General features: G+C 44.5%; 3 protein-coding genes across 3 annotated transcripts; 1 reads left to right on the top strand and 2 right to left on the bottom strand.

Annotated features, from left to right (window-relative positions):
- Window positions 1–11,319: 11,319 nt before the first annotated feature.
- On the bottom strand, window positions 11,320–12,234 carry LOC139421255 (hemoglobin subunit alpha-4-like). The gene is made up of 3 exons (XM_071171956.1): window positions 12,085–12,234; window positions 11,681–11,888; window positions 11,320–11,587 (listed from the first exon to the last, which is right to left on the bottom strand). Exons 1-3 carry the CDS (start codon window positions 12,177–12,179, stop codon window positions 11,459–11,461), a joined length of 432 nt encoding a protein of 143 aa, XP_071028057.1. The 5' UTR covers window positions 12,180–12,234; the 3' UTR covers window positions 11,320–11,458.
- On the top strand, window positions 11,431–14,341 carry LOC139421254 (hemoglobin subunit beta-like). The gene is made up of 4 exons (XM_071171955.1): window positions 11,431–11,911; window positions 13,358–13,558; window positions 13,735–13,957; window positions 14,095–14,341. Exons 2-4 carry the CDS (start codon window positions 13,467–13,469, stop codon window positions 14,224–14,226), a joined length of 447 nt encoding a protein of 148 aa, XP_071028056.1. The 5' UTR covers window positions 11,431–11,911; window positions 13,358–13,466; the 3' UTR covers window positions 14,227–14,341.
- Window positions 14,342–16,129: 1,788 nt separating this feature from the next.
- Window positions 16,130–17,125, bottom strand: LOC139421252 (hemoglobin subunit alpha-1-like). Its single transcript, XM_071171950.1, has 3 exons — window positions 16,871–17,125; window positions 16,438–16,645; window positions 16,130–16,341 (listed from the first exon to the last, which is right to left on the bottom strand). The coding sequence occupies exons 1-3, from the start codon at window positions 16,963–16,965 to the stop codon at window positions 16,213–16,215; spliced, it is 432 nt and encodes a 143-aa protein (XP_071028051.1). The 5' UTR covers window positions 16,966–17,125; the 3' UTR covers window positions 16,130–16,212.
- Window positions 17,126–17,663: the final 538 nt, after the last annotated feature.

Here is a 17,663-nt window from a genome sequence, read left to right as displayed (position 1 = left end):
TATTTGACAGAGTATCAACAGACCTCTCCCCTGTAGGACTATTTGACAGAGTATCAAAAGACCTCTCCCCTGTAGAACTATTTGACAGAGTATCAACAGACCTCTCCCCTGTAAGACTACGTGACAGAGGATCAACAGACCTCTCCCCTGTAAGAATATGTGACAGAGGATCAACAGACCTCTCCCCTGTAAGAATATGTGACAGAGTATCAACAGACCTCTCCCCTGTAAGACTACGTGACAGAGTATCAACAGACCTCTCCCCTATAGGACTATTTGACAGAGTATCAACAGACCTCTCCCCTGTAGGACTATTTGACAGAGTATCAACAGACCTCTCCCCTGTAGGACTATTTGACAGAGTATCAACAGACCTCTCCCCTGTAGAACTATTTGACAGAGTATCAACAGACCTCTCCCCTGTAAGACTATGTGACAGAGTATCAACAGACCTCTCCCCTGTAAGACTATGTGACAGAGTATCAACAGACCTCTCCCCTGTAAGACTATGTGACAGAGTATCAACAGACCTCTCCCCTGTAAGACTATGTGACAGAGTATCAACAGACCTCTCCCCTGTAGGACTACGTGACAGAGTATCAACGGACCTCTCCCCTGTAAGACTACGTGACAGAGTAACAACAGACCTCTCCCCTGTAAGACTATGTGACAGAGTATCAACAGACCTCTCCCCTGTAAGACTATGTGACAGAGTATCAACAGACCTCTCCCCTGTAGGACTACGTGACAGAGTATCAACGGACCTCTCCCCTGTAAGACTATGTGACAGAGGATCAACAGACCTCTCCCCTGTAAGACTATGTGACAGAGTATCAACAGACCTCTCCCCTGTAGGACTACGTGACAGAGTATCAACAGACCTCTCCCCTGTAGGACTACGTGACAGAGTATCAACGGACCTCTCCCCTGTAAGACTACGTGACAGAGTAACAACAGACCTCTCCCCTGTAAGACTATGTGACAGAGTATCAACAGACCTCTCCCCTGTAAGACTATGTGACAGAGTATCAACAGACCTCTCCCCTGTAGGACTACGTGACAGAGTATCAACGGACCTCTCCCCTGTAAGACTATGTGACAGAGGATCAACAGACCTCTCCCCTGTAAGACTATGTGACAGAGTATCAACAGACCTCTCCCCTGTAAGACTATGTGACAGAGTATCAACAGACCTCTCCCCTGTAGGACTACGTGACAGAGTATCAACAGACCTCTCCCCTGTAAGACTATGTGACAGAGTATCAACAGACCTCTCCCCTGTAGGACTATTTGACAGAGTATCAACAGACCTCTCCCCTGTAGGACTATTTGACAGAGTATCAACAGACCTCTCCCCTGTAGGACTATTTGACAGAGTATCAACAGACCTCTCCCCTGTAGGACTATTTGACAGAGTATCAACAGACCTCTCCCCTGTAGGACTATTTGACAGAGTATCAACAGACCTCTCCCCTGTAAGACTATGTGACAGAGTTTCAACAGACCTCTCCCCTGTAAGACTATGTGACAGAGTATCAACAGACCTCTCCCCTGTAAGACTACGTGACAGAGTATCAACAGACCTCTCCCCTGTAGGACTACGTGACAGAGTATCAACAGACCTCTCCCCTGTAAGACTACGTGACAGAGTATCAACAGACCTCTCCCCTGTAAGACTACGTGACAGAGTATCAACAGACCTCTCCCCTGTAAGACTACGTGACAGAGTATCAACAGACCTCTCCCCTGTAGGACTACGTGACAGAGTATCAACAGACCTCTCCCCTGTAAGACTACGTGACAGAGTATCAACAGACCTCTCCCCTGTAAGACTACGTGACAGAGTATCAACAGACCTCTCCCCTGTAAGACTACGTGACAGAGTATCAACAGACCTCTCCCCTGTAGGACTACGTGACAGAGGATCAACAGACCTCTCCCCTGTAAGACTACGTGACAGAGTATCAACGGACCTCTCCCCTGTAGGACTATTTGACAGAGTATCAACAGACCTCTCCCCTGTAGGACTATTTGACAGAGTATCAACAGACCTCTCCCCTGTAGGACTATGTGACAGAGTATCAACAGACCTCTCCCCTGTAAGACTATGTGACAGAGTATCAACAGACCTCTCCCCTGTAAGACTACGTGACAGAGTATCAACAGACCTCTCCCCTGTAGGACTACGTGACAGAGTATCAACAGACCTCTCCCCTGTAGGACTATTTGACAGAGTATCAACAGACCTCTCCCCTGTAGGACTATTTGACAGAGTATCAACAGACCTCTCCCCTGTAGGACTACGTGACAGAGTATCAACAGACCTCTCCCCTGTAAGACTATGTGACAGAGTATCAACAGACCTCTCCCCTGTAGGACTACGTGACAGAGTATCAACGGACCTCTCCCCTGTAAGACTACGTGACAGAGTTTCAACAGACCTCTCCCCTGTAAGACTATGTGACAGAGTATCAACAGAACTCTCGCCTGTAGGACTACGTGACAGAGTATCAACGGACCTCTCCCCTGTAAGACTACGTGACAGAGTATCAACAGACCTCTCCCCTGTAGGACTACGTGACAGAGTATCAACAGACCTCTCGTTTGTAAGACTACGTGACAGAGTATCAACAGACCTCTCCCCTGTAAGACTACGTGACAGAGTATCAACAGACCTCTCCCCTGTAGGACTATTTGACAGAGTATCAACAGACCTCTCCCCTGTAGGACTATTTGACAGAGTATCAAAAGACCTCTCCCCTGTAGAACTATTTGACAGAGTATCAACAGACCTCTCCCCTGTAAGACTACGTGACAGAGGATCAACAGACCTCTCCCCTGTAAGAATATGTGACAGAGTATCAACAGACCTCTCCCCTGTAGGACTACGTGACAGAGTATCAACAGACCTCTCGTTTGTAAGACTACGTGACAGAGTATCAACAGACCTCTCCCCTGTAAGACTACGTGACAGAGTATCAACAGACCTCTCCCCTGTAGGACTATTTGACAGAGTATCAACAGACCTCTCCCCTGTAGGACTATTTGACAGAGTATCAACCGACCTCTCCCCCGTAGGACTATTTGACAGAGTATCAACAGACCTCTCCCCTGTAGAACTATTTGACAGAGTATCAACAGACCTCTCCCCTGTAAGACTATGTGACAGAGTATCAACAGACCTCTCCCCTGTAAGACTATGTGACAGAGTAACAACAGACCTCTCCCCTGTAAGACTATGTGACAGAGTATCAACAGACCTCTCCCCTGTAAGACTATGTGACAGAGTATCAACAGACCTCTCCCCTGTAAGACTATGTGACAGAGTATCAACAGACCTCTCCCCTGTAGGACTACGTGACAGAGTATCAACAGACCTCTCCCCTGTAGGACTACGTGACAGAGTATCAACAGACCTCTCCCCTGTAAGACTATGTGACAGAGTATCAACAGACCTCTCCCCTGTAGGACTATTTGACAGAGTATCAACAGACCTCTCCCCTGTAGGACTATTTGACAGAGTATCAACAGACCTCTCCCCCGTAAGACTACGTGACAGAGTGTCAACGGACCTCTCCCCTGTAGGACTATTTGACAGAGTATCAACAGACCTCTCCCCTGTAGGACTATTTGACAGAGTATCAACAGACCTCTCCCCTGTAGGACTATGTGACAGAGTATCAACAGACCTCTCCCCTGTAAGACTATGTGACAGAGTATCAACAGACCTCTCCCCTGTAAGACTACGTGACAGAGTATCAACAGACCTCTCCCCTGTAGGACTACGTGACAGAGTATCAACAGACCTCTCCCCTGTAGGACTATTTGACAGAGTATCAACAGACCTCTCCCCTGTAGGACTATTTGACAGAGTATCAACGGACCTCTCCCCTGTAGGACTATTTGACAGAGTATCAACAGACCTCTCCCCTGTAGGACTATTTGACAGAGTATCAACAGACCTCTCCCCTGTAGGACTATGTGACAGAGTATCAACAGACCTCTCCCCTGTAAGACTATGTGACAGAGTATCAACAGACCTCTCCCCTGTAAGACTACGTGACAGAGTATCAACAGACCTCTCCCCTGTAGGACTACGTGACAGAGTATCAACAGACCTCTCCCCTGTAGGACTATTTGACAGAGTATCAACAGACCTCTCCCCTGTAGGACTACGTGACAGAGTATCAACAGACCTCTCCCCTGTAAGACTATGTGACAGAGTATCAACAGACCTCTCCCCTGTAGGACTACGTGACAGAGTATCTACGGACCTCTCCCCTGTAAGACTACGTGACAGAGTTTCAACAGACCTCTCCCCTGTAAGACTATGTGACAGAGTATCAACAGAACTCTCGCCTGTAGGACTACGTGACAGAGTATCAACGGACCTCTCCCCTGTAAGACTACGTGACAGAGTATCAACAGACCTCTCCCCTGTAGGACTACGTGACAGAGTATCAACAGACCTCTCCCCTGTAAGACTATGTGACAGAGTATCAACAGACCTCTCCCCTGTAGGACTACGTGACAGAGTATCAACGGACCTCTCCCCTGTAAGACTACGTGACAGAGTATCAACAGACCTCTCCCCTGTAAGACTATTTGACAGAGTATCAACAGACCTCTCCCCTGTAGGACTATTTGACAGAGTATCAAAAGACCTCTCCCCTGTAGAACTATTTGACAGAGTATCAACAGACCTCTCCCCTGTAAGACTATGTGACAGAGTATCAACAGACCTCTCCCCTGTAAGACTATGTGACAGAGTATCAACAGACCTCTCCCCTGTAAGACTACGTGACAGAGGATCAACAGACCTCTCCCCTGTAAGAATATGTGACAGAGTATCAACAGACCTCTCCCCTGTAGGACTACGTGACAGAGTATCAACAGACCTCTCGTTTGTAAGACTACGTGACAGAGTATCAACAGACCTCTCCCCTGTAAGACTACGTGACAGAGTATCAACAGACCTCTCCCCTGTAGGACTATTTGACAGAGTATCAACAGACCTCTCCCCTGTAGGACTATTTGACAGAGTATCAACCGACCTCTCCCCCGTAGGACTATTTGACAGAGTATCAACAGACCTCTCCCCTGTAGAACTATTTGACAGAGTATCAACAGACCTCTCCCCTGTAAGACTATGTGACAGAGTATCAACAGACCTCTCCCCTGTAAGACTATGTGACAGAGTATCAACAGACCTCTCCCCTGTAAGACTATGTGACAGAGTATCAACAGACCTCTCCCCTGTAGGACTACGTGACAGAGTATCAACGGACCTCTCCCCTGTAAGACTACGTGACAGAGTATCAACAGACCTCTCCCCTGTAAGACTATGTGACAGAGTATCAACAGACCTCTCCCCTGTAAGACTATGTGACAGAGTATCAACAGACCTCTCCCCTGTAAGACTATGTGACAGAGTATCAACAGACCTCTCCCCTGTAGGACTACGTGACAGAGTATCAACGGACCTCTCCCCTGTAAGACTATGTGACAGAGGATCAACAGACCTCTCCCCTGTAAGACTATGTGACAGAGTATCAACAGACCTCTCCCCTGTAAGACTATGTGACAGAGTATCAACAGACCTCTCCCCTGTAGGACTACGTGACAGAGTATCAACAGACCTCTCCCCTGTAAGACTATGTGACAGAGTATCAACAGACCTCTCCCCTGTAGGACTATTTGACAGAGTATCAACAGACCTCTCCCCCGTAGGACTATTTGACAGAGTATCAACAGACCTCTCCCCTGTAGGACTATTTGACAGAGTATCAACAGACCTCTCCCCTGTAGGACTATTTGACAGAGTATCAACAGACCTCTCCCCTGTAGGACTACGTGACAGAGTATCAACAGACCTCTCCCCTGTAGGACTATTTGACAGAGTATCAACAGACCTCTCCCCTGTAAGACTATGTGACAGAGTTTCAACAGACCTCTCCCCTGTAAGACTATGTGACAGAGTATCAACAGACCTCTCCCCTGTAAGACTACGTGACAGAGTATCAACAGACCTCTCCCCTGTAGGACTACGTGACAGAGTATCAACAGACCTCTCCCCTGTAAGACTACGTGACAGAGTATCAACAGACCTCTCCCCTGTAGGACTATGTGACAGAGTATCAACAGACCTCTCCCCTGTAAGACTACGTGACAGAGTATCAACAGACCTCTCCCCTGTAGGACTATTTGACAGAGTATCAACAGACCTCTCCCCTGTAGGACTATGTGACAGAGTATCAACAGACCTCTCCCCTGTAGGACTACGTGACAGAGTATCAACAGACCTCTCCCCTGTAGGACTACGTGACAGAGTATCAACAGACCTCTCCCCTGTAGGACTACGTGACAGAGTATCAACAGACCTCTCCCCTGTAGGACTATTTGACAGAGTATCAACAGACCTCTCCCCTGTAAGACTATGTGACAGAGTTTCAACAGACCTCTCCCCTGTAAGACTATGTGACAGAGTATCAACAGACCTCTCCCCTGTAAGACTACGTGACAGAGTATCAACAGACCTCTCCCCTGTAGGGCTACGTGACAGAGTATCAACAGACCTCTCCCCTGTAAGACTACGTGACAGAGTATCAACAGACCTCTCCCCTGTAGGACTATGTGACAGAGTATCAACAGACCTCTCCCCTGTAAGACTACGTGACAGAGTATCAACAGACCTCTCCCCTGTAAGACTACGTGACAGAGTATCAACAGACCTCTCCCCTGTAAGACTATGTGACAGAGTATCAACAGACCTCTCCCCTGTAAGACTACCTGACAGAGTATCAACAGACCTCTCTCCTGTAAGACTATGTGACAGAGTATCAACAGACCTCTCCCCTGTAAGACTATGTGACAAGAGTATCCACAGACCTCTCCCCTGTAAGACTATGTGACAGAGTATCAACAGACCTCTCCCCTGTAAGACTACGTGACAGAGTATCAACAGACCTCTCCACTGTAAGACTACGTGACAGAGTATCAACAGTCCTCTCCCCTGTAAGACTACGTGACAGAGTATCAACAGACCTCTCCCCTGTAAGACTATGTGACAGAGTATCAACAGACCTCTCCCCTGTAAGACTATGTGACAGAGTATCAACAGACCTCTCCCCTGTAGGACTACGTGACAGAGTATCAACGGACCTCTCCCCTGTAAGACTACGTGACAGAGTATCAACAGACCTCTCCCCTGTAAGACTACGTGACAGAGTATCAACAGACCTCTCCCCTGTAAGACTATGTGACAGAGTATCAACAGACCTCTCCCCTGTAAGACTATGTGACAGAGTATCAACAGACCTCTCCCCTGTAGGACTACGTGACAGAGTATCAACGGACCTCTCCCCTGTAAGACTATGTGACAGAGGATCAACAGACCTCTCCCCTGTAAGACTATGTGACAGAGTATCAACAGACCTCTCCCCTGTAAGACTATGTGACAGAGTATCAACAGACCTCTCCCCTGTAGGACTACGTGACAGAGTATCAACAGACCTCTCCCCTGTAAGACTATGTGACAGAGTATCAACAGACCTCTCCCCTGTAGGACTATTTGACAGAGTATCAACAGACCTCTCCCCTGTAGGACTATTTGACAGAGTATCAACAGACCTCTCCCCTGTAGGACTATTTGACAGAGTATCAACAGACCTCTCCCCTGTAGGACTATTTGACAGAGTATCAACAGACCTCTCCCCTGTAGGACTACGTGACAGAGTATCAACAGACCTCTCCCCTGTAGGACTATTTGACAGAGTATCAACAGACCTCTCCCCTGTAAGACTATGTGACAGAGTTTCAACAGACCTCTCCCCTGTAAGACTATGTGACAGAGTATCAACAGACCTCTCCCCTGTAAGACTACGTGACAGAGTATCAACAGACCTCTCCCCTGTAGGACTACGTGACAGAGTATCAACAGACCTCTCCCCTGTAAGACTACGTGACAGAGTATCAACAGACCTCTCCCCTGTAGGACTATGTGACAGAGTATCAACAGACCTCTCCCCTGTAAGACTACGTGACAGAGTATCAACAGACCTCTCCCCTGTAGGACTATTTGACAGAGTATCAACAGACCTCTCCCCTGTAGGACTATGTGACAGAGTATCAACAGACCTCTCCCCTGTAGGACTACGTGACAGAGTATCAACAGACCTCTCCCCTGTAGGACTACGTGACAGAGTATCAACAGACCTCTCCCCTGTAGGACTACGTGACAGAGTATCAACAGACCTCTCCCCTGTAGGACTACGTGACAGAGTATCAACAGACCTCTCCCCTGTAGGACTATTTGACAGAGTATCAACAGACCTCTCCCCTGTAAGACTATGTGACAGAGTTTCAACAGACCTCTCCCCTGTAAGACTATGTGACAGAGTATCAACAGACCTCTCCCCTGTAAGACTACGTGACAGAGTATCAACAGACCTCTCCCCTGTAGGACTACGTGACAGAGTATCAACAGACCTCTCCCCTGTAAGACTACGTGACAGAGTATCAACAGACCTCTCCCCTGTAGGACTATGTGACAGAGTATCAACAGACCTCTCCCCTGTAAGACTACGTGACAGAGTATCAACAGACCACTCCCCTGTAAGACTACGTGACAGAGTATCAACAGACCTCTCCCCTGTAAGACTATGTGACAGAGTATCAACAGACCTCTCCCCTGTAAGACTACCTGACAGAGTATCAACAGACCTCTCTCCTGTAAGACTATGTGACAGAGTATCAACAGACCTCTCCCCTGTAAGACTATGTGACAAGAGTATCCACAGACCTCTCCCCTGTAAGACTATGTGACAGAGTATCAACAGACCTCTCCCCTGTAAGACTACGTGACAGAGTATCAACAGACCTCTCCACTGTAAGACTACGTGACAGAGTATCAACAGTCCTCTCCCCTGTAAGACTACGTGACAGAGTATCAACAGACCTCTCCCCTGTAAGACTATGTGACAGAGTATCAACAGACCTCTCCCCTGTAAGACTATGTGACAGAGTATCAACAGACCTCTCCCCTGTAAGACTATGTGACAGAGTATCAACAGACCTCTCCCCTGTAAGACTATGTGACAGAGTATCAACAGACCTCTCCCCTGTAAGACTATGTGACAGAGTATCAACAGACCTCTCCCCTGTAAGACTACGTGACAGAGTATCAACAGACCTCTCCCCTGTAGGACTATGTGACAGAGTATCAACAGACCTCTCCCCTGTAAGACTATGTGACAGAGTATCAACAGACCTCTCCCCTGTAAGACTATGTGACAGAGTATCAACAGACCTCTCCTCTGTAAGACTACGTGACAGAGTATCAACAGACCTCTCCCCTGTAAGACTATGTGACAGAGTATCAACAGGGGTGAAAAGATAACTTAGGTCCCGTTCTATTGTTATCCAATCCAAGCCAGCGTCCCTTTTGAACCAATGCTTCGCCAATTTAGCCATTTCAAATGATACATTGTACAATGTAACATCTGGTAAAGCCAAGCCTCCTACATCTCTTGGTGAGCACATCTTCTTCATATTAATCCTGTTTTATTTCCTTTCCCACAAAAAGTATTTAGTTAATTTGTCATATTGTTTAAAATACCAGTTTGGATTATTCATTGCAGAGATATAGTTAATTTGTGGGACTACAACCATTTTAATCACGTTGATCATTCCCCATAAAGGAAGTGTCATCCTTTCCCAAAACATATCCCAAAATAAAACAAAGCAACTAGGAATTTTACGTTGCTTCTCAGATGAGTCAATCATCACAGAACTGTCTTTGATGCTGCAGAAAATAACCTGCAGTGGGTGCCTGACCTGCTCGTGTAGCTGTTTCTTCGCCGTTGCAAACTTCTTCCTCTTCATTGCCAGTTCCTTGAACAAGTCTGGGGGAAAGAGACAGCCGGTGGCCTTCCCACTGAACGCCACCCCTTTCTTTCGCCGCTTTAAGTACCTTTGTCCCGGGCTGTAGATCGTAGGAAGCGGATGAGAACCGTTATCGGGGGGCCTATTCTCGCCAGGCATCGTTAAACTGGTACGTGTTCGTTCAATTTCGAATTCGTGCACGTTATCAAATCCGAATCCCGCGATGAATTTCTGCACACATGAAATTAGTCCACCGCCAGCCTCACTCCCCTCTTTCAGATTATCCAATCTCACCGTATTTCTCCTATTTCTGTTCTCAAATTATTAAACACGATTCCACAATATATCAATTTTTTTCACATGATTCTCATTACCCTTCTCCAGACGGGAGATGGCATCCTTCACTGTTGAAATCCGTCACTCATCCTCTCTCTTGTATCGCATCATCTTTTTCCTTTAGCTCGGTAGTTGTTTTTTTTATCGTGGAGACATCGGATGCAACATCAAACAATATCGTGTTCATCTTTCGCATTTGCTCAAATAGATCCTAAAAATTGAACGATTTCTCTGGGTTTACGTGTTAATCCATGTCTTGGTGGGGGTGTTCGGGAGGACTTACTGTTTGTTTGCTAGCGGATGTGGCCTTCTGTGAATACCGCGTGTTGGGCTTGAATACATTTTTAGCGTGTGTCGACATTCCAATAACGCCACTTTAGCGAGATGTTTCAAAATGTAAACTATCTTTATATTAAGCTGTACTTTAAGTCAATATATTAAGACAAAAATGAAAGTATATGCGGTGGAATTGTAGTTTTTACATGTGTGTATTAGGAGCTCTCTAAAGTGCTGCCATCTTCTTCGGCGGTCCCACGTGACAGTTTATTTATTTTTAATACATTTGCTAACGTTTCTAAAAAACAGTTTTTGATGTGTTATTATATGGAATTGTGTGTAGATTGATGAGGGTAAAACAACTTGTTAATCAATTTAAAAATACATCTGTAACCTAACAAAATGTGTGAAAGGTAAAGGGGTCTGAATACTTTCCGAATGCACTGTATATCACAAGACAATGTAAGCAGGGGCTTCATGCTTCGCAAAAATCTGAGGGGACACAAAGTAAGTGAGGATGGCTGTGGGGTGGTGCTTAAATTTAAGTATTTTGACAAGCTTGCTTCTCTAACTTGATTGATAGCCTGAAATGGCTTATTGGTAGATAGTTATGAGTTTGGGAGATTGGGAATCCATCTGAACTAGCTAAAGTCAACTTCATACAATTGCTAAATGGCTAGTAGTATTACAGAGAAAAAATATTATTATTATCATTATTTCGTTTTTTAAGAGGACAACTCTGAGGGGGTACGTGCCCCTGTGCTCTCTATGGATATTGCCCCTCTGAATGGGAGACAACGAAAATTACAGACAAACACCTCTGTATGAGTTTCATTTAGGTTTATTGTCAGTGTGTCAATATCGGAAGGACATTGCGTTTGAGAAACATGGATGAACGTCTAATTCTGATGTAAAACTGTGAGAGCTTGTAGCTCGGATGACAGTTTAGCAGCTGAACTCCAGTTTAGCGGTACTTCTCCGCAAGGGCCAGAGCCAGTTGTTGCAGGAACTTGTCCACGGACAAATGGATCTCGGGGGTGAATTCTGCGGGGAAGTAGGCGGCAACGACCACAATCAGGTTGTGAGCCAGGATCTGGAAAGGAAAAGGGAAATAGATTATTTCACCTTCATTCAGGTAAAAACTCTGATTTTTTGTGTGTTTTCTTTGTGTGTCTTTTTCTCTTACCTTGAAGTTAGTGGGATCCACCCTCAGCTTGGTGGCGTGCAGTTCACTGAGCTTGGTCAAGAAACCAAAGAGATCGTCCAAGTTGCCAACACATTCATCGATTTGATTCATGATGGTGATGCCGTGCTTCTTCACTGGAGCGGAACCGGGGGCCACGGAATCCCAGTGGGAGAAGTAGGCCTTGGTCTGGGGGTAGACGACAAGCATCCTGTCGTGGACATTAGAAATGAGGTGAGACAAAATTCGTTTTAATAATCATTCACATGTTCGGGGATTCGGTCCATATTTTTGCTGAGATAGTTATACGCATTCATAGCCTCCATATATTTGACTGTGGAGTTATGTGTTAATAAATGGAATACATGTTATAGTTCTTAATTTATCATACATCGTTATGTAATTACCTGGAAAGAGTCTGTTCTCCAATCTCATCGGATTTAGGGAGGATCTTGCCCCAGATGGCCTTCACGTTGGCTTTGTCCTTGGCTGAGAGACTCATAGCTGTCTTGTCCGTTTATCCACTTAACTAACGATGCTGAGAAAAGAAGTGTGTGAGGGTGGAAAACTCAGAGGCTGTTTTTATTGAGGCATGAGAGAAGGCACATCCCGATATAATCTCGGCTCCTCCTCTGGGCATTTTTCCTACACTACACAGTACTTATTTTTGCTAAATAAAATAAAATATAGATGAAGTAGGCAATCATATATTTTTTGGTGCATTAGACCTGCCTAATTCTGACTTGAAACATCGTTTTTCTGCTAATAGGCTAAAATACACACTGTCAACATTTTACCTCAAAGTTCTCTGACTTACAATTTGCAACCAGATCAAGACGTGTTGGCCTATATTCACGTTGACCTATGTAGTGAATATTCACAGTCAACACAAATACTGAGACAAATTATATACCTGATAATCGGAAAGGTTTTGTTTCGGTTAAAAAGCGTACCCTAGGCCTATCACTAAACATTGTAACAATATATAGGCTAAGAGCATTGTATTTCAGAAGAATTAAACAAAAAGCTGTGGTTTCATTGAAGTAAATAGGCTGATATCCACATTGAATAGTGTCCAGTTAGAACCCATCATGTAATTCCCCTGATGAAGGCAGATGAAACGACTTTTCACCAACTGACATTTAGATAAATCATTCAAAAATACAAGAAATATGGAACTATCAAATGGGTGGGTCCGTCTGAATATGAAGATAAAACATATTTCGAGTCATGCTCTTTCTTTAATAGTTTACTCCCAATCTAGGATTTTCTTTTTCAAATGAGACCCAAAATTGCAATTCAATGTGAATATCACAACATACATTAAAATAGAATTTAGAGCCAAATAAGGTTCTACCCTGAGATAATTGGCATTAAAGTTCCGAACCTTCATTGGTTTGAGTGGTGTCAGATATTATTTCGAACTTAACAATATGAATTGTGGTTTTAAGTACTATATGCAGTATGTAGAGAACATTGAACAGAAAAATACTATGTAAATAACTGAATTTTGACAAAAATACCGATGAAGGCTAATCATGACTTATTTATTCCATCCGTAATAAATGACCAAGCATTATCTTAAAAGTGGGATGAAGTTGGCTCAATGGCGATATGTGCCACACTCGAGGACCTTGCCCCCCAAGACATTCATCCAATCATTTGCTGTGTTCTGTTCAGGGCGGAGATTCTGAACATCAATAAATTGGACGTCCCATGAGACAAAAACCCCAGGGATCTCTTGTAACATTTTGCAAGTACCAACGGAAATCAACAAACAAACGTCAACATGGTCGACTGGACAGATGCTGAGCGCAGTGCCATCGTAGGCCTGTGGGGAAAGATCAGCGTGGATGAGATCGGACCCCAGGCCCTGGCCAGGTACATTCTTATTATATTTATTTAAATATCATTCAATTATAACACGATAATAGGCTACCTAGGCTAATTAGCACTAATTGCGTAGTAGGACATCGCGGTGTTCACCTTTGGTGCGATACAGACCATATTGATTGTTAAGTATAATTGTAATGCCAGCCTGTTATATTTATTTTTAGACTTTTGATCGTGTCTCCATGGACTCAGAGGCACTTTAGCACCTTCGGCAACCTATCCACACCCGCTGCAATCATGGGTAACCCCGCCGTGGCCAAGCACGGAAAGACCGTGATGCACGGACTGGACAGAGCGGTGCAGAACCTGGATGACATCAAGAACACCTATACTGCACTGAGTGTGATGCACTCGGAGAAACTGCACGTGGATCCCGACAACTTCAGGGTGAGTATTACACTTTAGCAAACTGAAACAAAATACAAAAATAAAGTATTGTGAATTAAATAGCGTTATGAGCCGATGTAAAGCTTATTTCAATATTACATTCTCCATCTGGTTCCTTTACGGTCCCCTCTCCACAGCTCCTCGCCGACTGCATCACCGTGTGCGTGGCCGCCAAGCTCGGTCCCGCCGTTTTCAATGCTGATACTCAGGAAGCCTTCCAGAAGTTCCTGGCTGTCGTTGTGTCCGCTCTTGGCAGACAGTACCACTAGAGTATCACTCGACAGCATCAATATGGAAGAGAGATGACACTCCAACTCCAGTCTGTTAGGCTGGAACCTGTGCCATAGCTACACATGTTGAAAAAAATAAATCTATTTAAAAGCATTTATCTTTTTGAAGTGTTGTTTTTTATGGAAAACGTTCTCCTGCAATTGTACTGATGGCACATGGTTTCTACACTAAAAATGAGGGAATGTGAATGAAAAAAACTGTTTTGATGATGGTTTTCATAAACATCAGAAACATAAACATAATTGGTCATAATCTAGAGGCCTATGGGATATTCATTGATGAGATAAGGAAAGAGGATGGCAAATGTGATCTGCATAACATACCAATTGCAATTAACATACCTTTGTATGCCTCCTTGTCTGTATACCTGATGACACAAAACTGTGATCAGTTCAGTCATCTGCACCCAATACAGCTAGCCAACAACATATTACAACCACATATTCTTGCCTCTTTGTTGATTGATATCCATTGAATTGTGTCCATTTTCTGTATTATAATGATATGCACAAATATGAAAAGAGAGATCATCATAAAACAATATACATCAAATCAAATCAAATCAAATTTATTTATATAGCCCTTCGTACATCAGCTGATATCTCAAAGTGCTGTAGAGAAACCCAGCCTAAAACCCCAAACAGCAAGCAATGCAGGTGTAGAAGCACGGTGGCTAGGAAAAACTCCCTAGAAAGGCCAAAACCTAGGAAGAAACCTAGAGAGGAACCAGGCTATGTGGGGTGGCCAGTCCTCTTCTGGCTGTGCCGGGTGGAGATTATAACAAAACATGGTCAAGATGTTCAAATGTTCATAGATGACCAGCATGGTCGAATAATAATAAGGCAGAATAGTTGAAACTGGAGCAGCAGCACAGTCAGGTGGACTGGGGACAGCAAGGAGTCATCATGTCAGGTATTCCTGGGGCATGGTCCTAGGGCTCAGGTCAGTTGAAACTGGAGCAGCAGCACAGCCAGGTGGACTGGGGACAGCAAGGAGTCATCATGTCAGGTAGTCCTGGGGCATGGTCCTAGGGCTCAGGTCCTCCGAGAGAGAGAAAGAGAGAAGGAGAGAATTAGAGAACGCACACTTAGATTCACACAGGACACCGAATAGGACAGGAGAAGTACTCCAGATATAACAAACTGACCCTAGCCCCCCGACACATAAACTACTGCAGCATAAATACTGGAGGCTGAGACAGGAGGGGTCAGGAGACACTGGAGACACTATACATTTAGTTCATACAATGGACAAACCTTCTCTTAAATTGAGGAGATCCTTACATTTTTCAGTTAAGTGCCTGCACCTGCTGCCCTTTCAAATCCAAAAGTTTCAGTTGGGCAGTCAGGTTCCTGCACGAACCCCCACCAACTAAAGAGGTTCCCCGCCTCTTATGGGGTTCTTGGAATAACCTTTTGGAGGCCATTTTCCCTTCCAAGAACCCTAAGGTTCTACAAAGAACTTTGGGGATCTTAGAAGAACCCTTGTTGAACCCCTCATTTTTAGAGTGTATGAATTCGGTGGTGTGCATGTTTTGTTAATCATCTGTATAATTACTGTTTTGGGGATACAAAGACTTCTCCCTCCCTACACCTCTGATGAGTATAACAGAAAACCTGTTCGATCCCTATGCACTCAAAATCATTCTGGCTGTGGATATGGAGAACATCAACACATTAACATCAACGTACCGGTGGATATACCCATTGGAATTGAGGCTCTGCCAAGAGTGAGCTAATGGATGGTGCGCCTAAAGCGCTATTTAGTACTTAATCCCTTCCTTTCTTAATGCAATGTATTCTATCTAGATGTGACAGTGATGCAATTCAAATATGACTTTGATGGTGAACTGTGGTGGGAAAAGAACACAAACAAAGGACATAACTTCATTCATTGCCTGTTTATTTTATTGTAATAACAGCAGAGCAGGAACTGGAGTCCAATGATGGACTTTCATGATGGTCTTATCTGTATTTGTCAGCCAGGGCAGCGGACACGGCTGCAAGGAATTTATCCACAGCAATGTGCACTTCGGGAGTGAAATCAGAAGGGAAGTGAATAGCCAGGGTCACAAGGATGTTGTGGGACAGGATCTGAAAAGTATATTTTAAAAGTTAACATTGAAGGATTGTGCTTTAGCAACAGACAGAGTGATCAATATACAGACAATAGGTTATCTGTGGGCAAACCTTGAAGTTTCCAGGGTCAACGCGCAGGTTGAAGGCGTGCAGATCGCTGAGAGCACTCATTCCCCCCACGAGGTCGTCCATCAGTCCGACTGCTTTACCAATTGCACCCATGATGATGCCTCCATGCTTCTTGACTGGCCCAGAGCCGGGGCTCAGGTCTGCCCAGTGGGAGAAGTAGGTCTTAGTCTGGGGGTAAGCAGTCAGCATCCTGCAAAGGAAGGTACAGAATAGTTCGATTCATATTGGAGTTTTTGTTAGATGCTGAACTTTTAAGCATTACGAGTATCATATTTCTCCCATCGTCTGTGTCTACAACGTAATGAAATGAGTTTACTTATTGTATGTTAAAATGCTTATTCGGGGTAGGCACATAGGCCGCTGTCATCAGATTAAACTCAATCATTCTCATCATTCGTTCATTAAGAAAGCTTACCTCCCCAAAGCCTCAGCGCCGACGACATCTGCCTTTCCACTAATCTTGCCCCAGAAGGCCTTGACCACAGATTTGTCCTTTGCTGTCAGACTCATTTTGCTCCTTTCCGATTGGCCTGTATTAAATATACAAGAAATTATCTGAAGATGACTGCCTACACAACTAGGTCCCTTTATATCACAGTAGAGCGGTAGACACGCCCAACTACTAGGGTACACTCCCCCTACACTGCAACCATCTTGGTCAAAATCCAAGAGTAAGAAACGTTCTTGGCTTTTATAAAATATTAAGTTAGCGTTTTATATTAATAACTTCAATAAGATGTCAGAGGGCTATGTTTCTAATAATATCCATAATTAACCTTTTAGCGCAATGCAAATACATTCATTGTAAGCATATATTTCCAGTAGGTTATTTCTAAAGTTGCAGCTGCTTTTGCCGAAACAGCGAAGTATTTAATTTTTAGTTAATTGGCTAAATTACATGCATTTAAATCAATTGCACCAGATGCAACATAGATGTCAACAATTTTACAATTTGTTTGATTGATATAGACAATTATTATTTTTTGTTTTATTTTTTTCCGTTCCATAAAACGAAATCTTTCAGAGTAGCCTAATCGAGCATGTAAAATATATATTACATTGGTAAATGAAATCCACCTCCAAAGACCTGCATTCAATTGGAAAATATTTATTCAAAGTGACGTGTTTCACATTTGTATTTTTTATTTAACTAGACAAGTCAGTTAAGAACACATTCTTATTTACAATGACGGCCTAATATGTATCTA

The sequence above is a fragment of the Oncorhynchus clarkii genome, chromosome 12 (genome assembly GCF_045791955.1).
Source record: "Oncorhynchus clarkii lewisi isolate Uvic-CL-2024 chromosome 12, UVic_Ocla_1.0, whole genome shotgun sequence".
Classification (NCBI taxonomy): domain Eukaryota; kingdom Metazoa; phylum Chordata; class Actinopteri; order Salmoniformes; family Salmonidae; genus Oncorhynchus; species Oncorhynchus clarkii.
The sequence above is the reverse complement of the archived record's forward strand: the minus strand, read 5'-3'. Positions and strand labels throughout refer to the sequence as shown.